At 33.7% G+C, this 11,704-nt stretch overlaps 1 protein-coding gene across 1 annotated transcript in view; it reads right to left on the bottom strand.

Moving 5' to 3' along the window:
• Nucleotides 1-498: 498 nt before the first annotated feature.
• The window catches only part of LOC106473665 (uncharacterized protein DDB_G0288805-like), a 15,751-nt gene continuing 4,545 nt past the window's right edge, over nt 499-11,704 (bottom strand). Inside the window, exon 2 of the mRNA XM_013934344.2 lies at nt 499-2,167. Coding sequence (XP_013789798.1) covers nt 1,353-2,138 — 786 coding nt within the window. The 5' untranslated portion in view covers nt 2,139-2,167 and the 3' untranslated portion in view covers nt 499-1,352. The remainder of the gene's footprint in view (nt 2,168-11,704) is intronic.

Genomic DNA, 11,704 nt, shown 5'->3' with positions numbered 1-11,704 from the left:
ATATCATATCAAACAGTGTTCGTAAAGGTTAATACTGGGTAAGTTTTACAATACGATTTCAGTGATAAAATTATTTACATTAGTTTTATCGTGGCATATAATGCATAGGCCACCTAAAGCCCCGACCATACAGGGGCCCCGCCAGCCGTTCAAGTAAAACAATTATGGTTCGTAAAACTAGCAGGATAGAAACAAGTGTGAGTTATTATTATTACCAAATATTACTTGGGCCCAACTAAACCTTAATCCGGCCCTGGTCTAAACTAGCGAAAGGTAATATGTGTGTGAGTGTGATAATAAACCTAAATAAAACATGTTTAATAACATCATATTTTGCTAATTTAATATGGGTTACCATTATGATCGGAAATTTTAAGCATAGTTATTTGAGCGAATACAGTCATATAATAACATTTCATTCCATTAATCAAGATTTAGGTGAATGAAACTTTAAAAGAAACACCTGTGAACTAAAGAATACTTCAATGTCACCACAAATTTATTGATTCCATAAATTGATATTTTGCTAAATTCAATACAAAAACTTGGGAAAAATAAAATTATCGATACGGTCGTACACAAAAACAAATATTTTCAGTCTAATGTAACCTGCCAGCTCTTATCATAGCTATCTTTACAATCCGTACCAAAAAGTCCACAGGCTGTTATAGTCCATCAAATGGTTTACAGTCATTTATTTAAGCACAACTGTCGAGATTTGTTCCTTGCCCAACAGAACAAATAAAAGTAATTTAGTAATAAGGTAGAATAAGCAGATTAAATTTACTACAAATGATCAGATACAAAAGATTTGATGCATTTTATACATATATTTTTAAGATTTTCTTACATATCTGTTTCCAAATATACAGACAAATTATGATCACAAAATGATCAAAATTACACCAAAATAAAGTGGTCTGGTAACAGATGGATACTTGTGACGTCATGTCAACTATTTCATATCTCACACTTGCACCAATCTCTTACTTACTTACTTCTATAATGACTAGACAATGACAACCTCCACCTGACAAAAGAAAGCCTGTCGCCCTAACCTTAGAAACAAGAAAAGCTTACACAATTATATAGGAATATAAACCGTATAGGAGATGCTTATTTCGCAACAAAAAGTATTTCTGTTCTGTCGCAGCGAATACTCAGTGCTATAACGACGATTCAGATTTGTTCACGCTGAGTTTAACATTTCCTTGTAAACATTTTTGTCTTTCTTGAAGCAGAAAAATAAACCATTTTCAAGGAAAGACAAGAGGAAACTCAGTTGAAAATAGTTTATAGCTCACACGTTTAACAAACTAAAAACGTTTAGTATACAATTTTTATTTTCTGTCCTAACGTTTGCCTTTTCCCCATATAGAAAACATTTTCCAGAAAGAAAATCTGTCTCCTGTAACCACGTTATCCTTGGATTCTGATATGTTTTCTTTTACAGATGGCACTACGTCATGTCGCTGGAACCTTTGTTGTTCTTCACCAGGTGAAGGGTTACAAGGACTTGCGAAATCCGACTGTGGATCATCTCTGGTGTCTCTAAGCATGTCTAGTACATTCTGTTCAGATTTTGTGACCTTTGCTCGGGTTAAGGTGAAACTGCGATTAGAAGATTTCTCGGGTTGTTGGCTGGTAGCAGCTGATTCGTTAGACAGAATCTCGGACTGAACGGCATTGGGATCTTCCACAAAAGCTTGTGCAAGATTCCTACTAATTTGTTTCCTGATAGTCTTTTTCATGGACAAGTGACGTTCAAGATGACGTATGTCTTTATCGGTCAATGTTTTCATGCCATAATTACCACAGTTACTATTTTTATTGGCGTTGTTTTTCTTACATTCAGAGGGAATACGATTTTCATCCATGGATGATTTGTTTTTCTTCTTATTTTTATTTTTGTTGTTTCCAAGGTTACAGTCTTCTAACTTGCTATTTCCGTTTCCATCCTCAATCAACTTTTTAGGGTCCTCCCCTAGAAATTCATTGGGAAGCACATCAAAGTCCCTTTTTTTCTTTCTGCTGCCTGGAGAATAGTCATAGACGCAAACCTCTTGCAAATTGTTGGGTACTAAGTCTTTACGGGGATCGTGGAAGATGTCTCGGACATGAGGATTGTTACGGTTCATGATGTTCACCACGACTTGTCGGATCGACGCTAAAAGAAGAGACACAGATAAAGTTTAGTAGATATTAAATCTTCAAAAAGCAGAAGCAGTAGAAAAGTAAAAGCATATATCCGTGACAATAAATATAACGTTTAGGTTTTAAGTTACCAAAAACAGTTATTCTTTCAAATTGTACAGGCGCATATTTTAAAATAATGATCAGAGTTTGCCTGCACATGCTGAGTAAAGTAACAAGTCTTTATAGTAGAACAAAAACACATTAGCTTAAAATAGACCAAACACAAACATTATACCGTGTGTGTGATACATACTGGTCATGTAACAAAATATGATTTTGCCTGTTTTTAAACCTTTAAAATCGTAAAAGCTATATAAAAGATGTAGTCTTATACAATTACATTCTGAGAGATTAACTGTTTCAGATATTCACGCAAAGCTACACAAGAGCTCTCTGCAATAGCCTTCCCTAATTTTGAACTGATCAACTAGAGGGAAGAGAGATAATCAACTGCACCCATCGCCAATTCCTGGACTACCCCCCAGTAGCACAGCGGTATGTCTGCGGACTTACAACGCTAGAATCTGGGTTTCGATACCCGTGGTCGGCAGAGCACAGATAGCCTATTGTGTATATTTGTGCTTATTTACAAACAAATAAAACGAATAGAATAGTGTAATTTGATCGTCACTTTTATAACACACCCATGGCCCTAAAACGGGAGGTGGGGGATAACCGGACACAAACCATGGACCCTCAGGTCCTCAACTCGAAATTCACCCTCACTATGATAATACATTCATGGCGCAATTATTATTATTCTTTTGCGGTAATGGAACTCGAACCATGAACCTCGTATCCTAAGCTCGGTATGCTAAACACTAGGCCACGACAGGCCCTATTCGAAAAGAAGAAAATATCGTTACAGCTATAACGATTGATTTAAAAATTATGTAAAACAAAAAATAAAAGCTCGTTCCTTCAACTGTTGGAAAATTTCTTATCCATTAAGTATCATCTTTTTTTAAATATTTAACTCATAAAGCATATAATGAATTCTTTAAATATTTCAATACAGAGGTAAATAGTTTCAGAAACATTTATTCTTACTATTAATGAATTGCTTGTTAAAACAGTGGAGATAATCGTGGTCCAGCACGAGTAAGGTACTTGCTACAATTTACATTGAAATATATATTAAAGATGTGAAAGTGTTATTATATAAAAGTATATAGTAATATTCAGCATCATATGTCTGATTATTTTTCTATACAACAAATCTCTAATATGCGTGAACCTCCTTGCAAAACACACATTTTGAAAACACCCATACGTTTGCTTTCTATTCATTACGTGTAGGCGTTTTTGTAAAGTTTAGCTTGCTGGTTTGACAAGATTTCCCTTCTAGAACCTGTTCTTTATTTCTAAACTCTCTAAAGCTCTTGATTCAAGTGCGTCAACGCGCCTTCCATAGTGGGCGATGTTGAAGGCGACGCCCTACGTTGACATCAAGGAAAAGGAGTTAAAAAAAACAGTCGTTAGTACTGAAAAACCGGTTTTGTATGGAAGGTGTATGTTTATCCACAATGGTTTCTCTATTTTCTGTATGAAAAAACAAACACCGATATGCTAAGGTCAGTTTTTATCATGTTATAATTTGCAAAATTAATATAAAAATTTCGATCTTGTCTCCAAAAGCAAGTTTACGATAAACTTCAAAATATATTTGGGGTTTTAAGCTATAGCATTCTGATTGTGGTTTATACGTATTTAATGTGAATCTACTATATACTACTGAACGAAAATGTCATGTTTCTTCAGTAAGTTACTCACAGACGTTTTGTATAATAATATATTGAATTAAAGGTCCAGAGAAGAAGGTTGAACAGTAATTAATTCAACTGTTATACAATTAACTATATGATTTATTTAACAGGGCTGTTGTCCTATAACCATTGTTTGTTTTAAACCTAAATCACATATATGAGCACCGTGACAAGAAAATAGAAGTCGGATAAATTTGATCCACATAAAACATGCATGAAAGATTCACACAGTATTTTTGAACCTTGTTAAATATAAAAGTATAATAATAAAAAACAAATTATAAAGACAAGTAGGGGTCGATATATACGTAACATACCAAGCTATAGTAATGTAGAAAGCTTTAATGCTACAAAAGTATTCAAACAAGAAAGTCAAAACTACAAAAACTGACTTACTTAAGATTTAACATTTATCTATCCCTTCTTTGGCAAACCACTTTAATTATGCCAGTCAGAGCCAAAGTAGGGATAACACGTTTTATATTTTAAATAACTCAGTTTTTGTACTTTTGACTTTCTTGTTTCAAAACTTTTGTAGCATAAAAAGTTTCTGTTATTTCTATAGCTAGCTAGGTTACGTATATATCAATCCCTACTTGTGTTTATAAAATTATATTATATCTGATATATATAAATTATATCTCGCGTATATCTGATTCGATTTTATTACTCAATAGGAACTCTACCAACCTACCCTCAAATCTAATTACACGCCCAAAGTAGCACATCGTCCGTTTTATGTATATATTTATATATATATATATTAGTATCCTTTTCAAAAAGGAATCACTGGGACCCCAGACGGAAGAGTTCTCTGAAAGAATTAGGGCGAATAGGTTCATCACTTTTTTCTGTAAAAAGACACTTATTTATTTAGATAAAAATTCGTTGAAATAGTGAAATTATGATTCACTCCATAAACACGTATATAGCGATTTAGGCGACTTTATAAATACAGTAAGCTTGAGTTTTGTTAATATACAGACATTTTAAAAGTGGTTTAAAACTAGCGATTTTTACGGCCGTCATTTTGTTTCATCACGACCCTTACTATTAAGTACTACCGTACTTAATGATAATGCAGACAATGATAGAGGTTTACTTAATTAAATACTTCAGCTATTCCCTTTAAGCAATTTTCAATACAGGACTGTGTTTTTTAAATCCAACAATACATAATATCCTTCATTAAAAGTATCAGCTCCCAGAATCAACGGTAAGTTTACGGACTTACAACGCTAAAATCCGAGGTTCGATTCACCGCGATGGAAAAAGCGCAGATAGCCCATTGTGTAAGTTTGCGCTAAAGCAACAACAACGAAAAGTTTTGGTGATATGAAATGTTAACATGGTCAAGACGGTTCAACCAACATTGTTAATTCAGCGCTTCACAAGGTAGGAGGAAAATAAAAATTAATGTTTTGTACCGACGTTTATTTTAATCCCTACCAATTAAAACAGTTATACAGTTACCTAAGCTGAAGAATCAAGAAATGCAGATTAATTAATTAGTGGTACTAATAACAAAGACCGCGCGTAAGAGTCTGAAAGTTGATGTTTATTTCATTTTCACTGAAATTTTGTGAGAGACAAAAATCAGTGCTCAGTTTAAGTATATCTGTTGAGTGATATTAAGAACTGGCAGCTTTGAAATATACTTTTCGACTTCACATATTTTATATTTCACACTTTCATATTTGAAAGATAAAAGAAGTTGATCAAAGCTTAGGGTAACACAACATCATACATTTATGAGCAGTGTGAAACTATGATAATACAACGCAAACTCGTACTCATTTCTTTGAAGTCGAATTCTTTTATATATCATTGTCAGCTCTACTACATTTTAAACACCACTGAATGTACACAAATGATAGAATTTGTTTTTGGAACTTCAGAACGACAGTAACACAAATATAAAACACAGTAATCTTATAAGCATGGAATATGTATGCTTCAAATACATCTGTAGTTGAAATAGTTTGTTTTTTAGCGCAAAATCACATCTACTGTGTCTACCGGGTAACAGTCGAAAGAGAGTACCAATAAGCTTATGGTCTTTCAGTTGAGTTAATGTCGATTTTAACACAATAAAACTTTCACCCCTCCCCCATCACAAATTGCTAACTACGATATCTTTAAATCTCAATATCATTTTTTATATTCAAAATACGTAGTCCACCTTTGCTATTAAATGACCTATACAGACACCAAACGGGCCGTCACACCAAACATGCTCGCCTTTTCAGCCGTGGGGGCGCTATAATGTGACGGTCAATCCCAGTATTCATTGGTAAAAGAGTAGCCCAAGAGTTGGCGGTGGGTGGTGATGACTAGCTGCCTTCCCTCTAGTCTTACACTACTAACATAGACGGCTAGCGCAGATAGCCCTTGTGTAGCTTTGCGCGAAATTCAAAACAAACAAACAAACAGACACCAAACCCTAAACGACTGGTCTCCGGGTGACACAAAATATTTCCACAAAAATGTTTCCAGCTTCATAATCTTCTAGTTTCATTCGGATGGGAGGAACAATATAAATTTACAAGGAAGTATTTTAGCATTTTTGTTACTAGTTTTTGAATGAAAAAAAAAAGTTCAGCTGAAAAAGAGAAAAACTCGTGGTTTATTGTATAAAGAAAAACAATGCATCTCTTGTCACACTTCGTGCATCCTGGTATGAAAATAATTTTAATTATCTATTTTTCTCACTAAAACCTCAAACACTTCCAAAACGTAGTTTCTGCTGTAACACTGACATTACCTTGAAGCTTCCTGATTGTGTTACACACAGTATAATAACTATTATTCATGGTTTTCAGTCTTTCACAGTTCACCTAACGTAACCACGTAGAACCGAAACAAGTCCTCGTAAAATGCAGATCATTCAACCATAGATTTTACATCACTATTCCTTAAAATTGTAGTGTAATATGTTTACTTAGTAAATTCCTTTCTTCCTATACATTACTGTAGTACATGTAATGTATCTAGTAATATAAGTTGTTTTAACTTACATAGTGTATAAGCCTGCCTCATACTTCTTAATGCAATGTCACATGCTTTTAGCGCATTCAAATGGAAATTGTTTTGTACACACACACACAATGTTGGAAAACAAAAACATTTTAACATTATTATTATTTGATGCATACTGGCAATTAAATTCAATATCCGAGGGAATTTAAAAGCATAAAAATACATATAATTCAAAAAAATAATCTAAGCTCTTATGTAAAAACTACATCAACACATGTTCTCTCTCATATAGTTTCAGAAAATTACGATTGGCAATAGCATTTTTATAGAAATGCATGTAAAACTCATCAGGGCTATTTGGTAAATTACTTTTACAGAAATATTTTCATTCTCGCGTAGTATTTTAACTCACGGTGGTTTTCACCGATTATTTCTTAAAATATACTAGCAGATGGCCGTTAAAACAATTTTCCTAAAAATAATGATTAATAACTATAGAATATGCCGTTAACCCAATCCCTCGAATCATAGCGTATATGCAATATGATTGTCTAGTGGGCCATTGACAACCATCTGCTGTGTTATTTGAATAAGGAAAATTGCAGTGACTTTGTTTTTAAGTAAAGGAAATTGATCGCAATGGCTTGTTGGCAAAGATGTTTGGGTTTCGATACAGCACAATAAAGCGTTGAAGTTTGCTAAATAACCACAGGGATCTTTTTTTGCTGGATACCACCGTTCCTTGTCATTTTAATGAGCGCAAGAAAAGATCGCTAGCGAAATGGGTGCTTTTTGATAGTTGTCATTTCTATAAGAAGTGTGAAAGGGGAGGCATTCAATTCAATTCAAATCAGTTTATTCGACATGATACAGTAAAATCATGCATGCATATAATACTAACATGAAAAAAAAATGTATATGTATGTAACACCGACATTGAATAAATATATATATGTATAAAAACCGAACACCAACTATTTTTATACTCAAACTCGTTCCTGTGTATGCGTTTTTCCGTTCATCAACCTATTTTCGAAATATTTCTTCCAATCAGCTGACAGAAGTCCCGTTTTTTTTGTTTTTTCGTGAAACTCCCTTACTAAAAGAAACATTTTTGTTCTTAATAAGTTTTTCTCAGATTGACTGCTCAGCATTTACAACGACTGACGAATCAATGTTGGTATCGATATAAAATTTTAGGAACTACAAAAAAATGAATAATTTTCCTGAAAATGTACTCTTGAAAAGAAGCATTTTGATATATAATTTTTATAATATTAACTGTTTAGAAGATACAGAGCATGACAAACATTTGGCTATCATATATATATATATATATATATATTGCTATTAACTATATTTTAATATTCTAATATTTGTATTGGTTTGGTCCAGAAGTTTATGAAAGTTAGGCCTCTGGAATCTCAAAATATCCTAAAATAAGTAGGAAACTAGTCCAATATAAAAATGCCAAACACCGAGAGAGTTAAATTAATTAATTATTTTAATGTCTGTTTGGGAGTTTGAGGGTGAGAGTTAGTAAACATGTTCGTCAGTGATCGAGTTATTAAGCTAGTCAGCGAGCATATTTGTTTAGGACCAAGTAGACAGGAATTCTTGCAAATTAGTAACTTGAACTTTATTTGTAAGATAAGCATACATTAGCTTCGGAATTTCTGTCGAAACGTTGTTTTTTAAGTTAGGCCTACCAGTGAACATAACCTGTAGCCTCTATAAAACGTTATTGAAGAAATAAATTCATTCGTTTTCGTTACGCGGACTAGACTTCGCATGATTTTTACTCAATAATACAAAAGAACCTAACCAACGATAGAACGCATTACAACAATATATATACATACATACATAAACATATTTTCAAAGTTTTATATTTGTTAGTTGTATAAATCAAATGATTAATTCCTCCCATATACATACTCACAGCTGTCGATATTTTTGTTCTTACTGGTTACTTGACTTATATTTTGTTTCGATGCTTTTATCTACCTTAAGAGTAGTTTAAAAAACAACATTTAAAACAAAATCTAAACATCATAACGAATTTTGCTATCCAAGCCTGCTACTCTGTCCCATTTTCTTTATAAACATTGATTTATATATAACACCTGAAAATAACACCAAAACAGAAAAGTATGAATAATAACTTGATAATTCAATATTCTTAAATCATGACATTAAATTAAACTTGTATACTTTCTGACGGATGTCTGATAGGAGCTGTTTGCCAACGCCGGAATCGTAGCTACTTCTGACTTGATAATGTCCCTCGGTGGGTCAGCGCTAAGTTTACGGACTAGCATAGCTAAAATCGAGGCCTCGATTCCCTGTGGTGGACTGAGCGCATATATCCCATTGTGTAGCCTTTCACAAAAAAAAAAAAAAACACAAACAAACGAAACTGTCTAAATATAGAAGTTTGTATATGGATCAGGATTACTTTCACGTAACAACGTAAAGCCGAAACGTTTCAATTGCGACAAAACTGTGTATTCATTCAAGGGGTTTCTTTGTTTTTAAACTATTTAATATTCTATTATGAGCAATTATAATTCATGAAAACCTTAACGAAATAACAACAAAGTCTCCATCAATTAAACAATTCCCGAAAACTAGTTCTTAAAACAATCCTAAATAATATATAAAACATAGGAAACGATTACCAGCTAAGACGAAACAACTTTCAACTAGTCTCTGTACAGTTTAATGTTTCAAACTCCTTTTGAAGACATAGTTTCTGTCACGTAAACGGATTACAATGTTTAATTATCTGACTTTCCGAGTAAATTTGTATAATTAAAGTTCAACCCAGTCTTCACAAATTATGCCTGACATGATAAAACGAATCATATACGATTTTTTTTTCTTAATCGCACCAGTGCATATAAAACCAATCTACATGTTCAATTCAACTTGCTACTTCGTGCTAAGAATATATTATGAAGTATGGAAAACCGTATACTTCTACATAGACGACTATTCCCAGGTGTATAAAAACGCCAATCCATCAAAACTCGTGGAGGGTAAAGTAATTATTCTGGTGAACGGTGTCGATGTATCAGCAGATAGATTCCCGAGTTGGGGATGAACTCATGGACACGTAATAAATGGCTAACTTAGGCCACACCTGGCTTCTCGAAAGGGCGGTAAACTGTTTAGTCATTGTCTATAGATTGTTTAGGTATACATTTGATGGATTCTTCAAGTAATATACAAACGTACTTGGTTTAAATTATCATATGTTTATGCAGGTACAATAGAAATCTCGTATATGTTACTGGACCTTCACTATTGTTTTTTGATCTAGACATTCTTATTCTTCCTTACCTTTCAGTTTTTCCCAGTCTCAAAATCCTTGTTGTGTTACAGTTAGTTTAAGTTCTTATTAAATAACTCACTAACACTCCTTTATCTGTGCGGAGGCTAAAACGACAAGCCCTAAACGTGCGAGCATTTTTATATTTTTCAAGGAGGGATGCAAGCAGAATATCTAGAGATCTTGCTCCTGTAAAATATTTAAAAGATCTAGGAGTGATTTCCTGCTATTTCCCACATTCTGACAGGACAGTTTTTAGATAGATTACAATTAACGTTTTAAGTTTTAAAGTTGATGCTGATACCGAGTAACCCGGTTCAGTAGAAGCTGTTAAATTTTTTTATAATTATGTTATGAAATCATTCATCATATTGAAAATTGTGCAATGAAACATGTAGTTGTTCTATATTTATTTATTTATATTTGACTGTCAGAGAATACACTATTTTAACTATCACGCACCCGCCGTAAATCAAATATTATATTAACATAAAACTCGAATATTCTAGACTGAAATGCACAAGAGTGTTGAATTATCACCTTTTCTGACACGTACTGTTTTGTGTTTCCTCTCCTCTCCCCTCCCCCAAAACATCGCCATTTAAAGCCAGTTTCTACACCTATGCTCTGATTGACTTTAATATTAGTAACAATTAATAGTTTGACTGAATACATTAGTTGAAAGTTCCAAATGATGGGCTGGGTGTAGCTTAATGGTTAGTGACTCCGGATTGTGAATCCGAGAATTCAGGGTTCGTGACCCGTTGCCGAAAAACTGCACTCCCTATTATGGGATGTGTGTGTGTGTGAATAAGACTGACGGTGAATCCCCACCATTCAGTGAGACAAAGAGTAGCCCAACAGATGGCGTTTGGTTCTGCTGGTTAGCTGCATTCCCTCTAGTTCGTCATTTCACAATTAGGGACTTCTATGCACAGATGGCCCTTATGCGTACTTATGCGAAATTTTGAAACGACCTAATTCTAATGCAAGCTATTGTACTTTTGTTCGCCCTTTTTTGAAGTACCTCTCCTCTGACTTTATCACTTGACGTACGATACGATCCGTTCGTCCTATTCAATGCACTCCCAGAGTGGCAACATCATTTACGTTTGGCTTCGGCTTCATATATTTTGCTTATCCATTTAGACTCGATCGGCTTCTCTGATTGTGCCCAGCTAATTCGCATGGATTACAACACTGAAGTATTCTCCAGCAAAATCCCAAGCTCTGTATCTTCGTTTTCTTGTCGTTTTCTTGTTGAATATTTTCTTTTCTTGCGTTAATAAAATATTTGTCGGGCGAGCTACAGGCAGGAAATAGGGACTTTTGTTTGAATATTACACTAGTTTTTATTTCTTAACCTTGTTTAAATACCGATTTATTTATATTTTTAATTATCAGTGTCATTTGTCAGCAAGTAACACCT

This window comes from Limulus polyphemus, unplaced genomic scaffold (assembly GCF_000517525.1).
Source record: "Limulus polyphemus unplaced genomic scaffold, Limulus_polyphemus-2.1.2 Scaffold6381, whole genome shotgun sequence".
Classification (NCBI taxonomy): Eukaryota; Metazoa; Arthropoda; class Merostomata; order Xiphosura; family Limulidae; genus Limulus; species Limulus polyphemus.
Note: the sequence above shows the minus strand (reverse complement) of the source record. Positions and strands in the feature narration are given on the sequence as shown.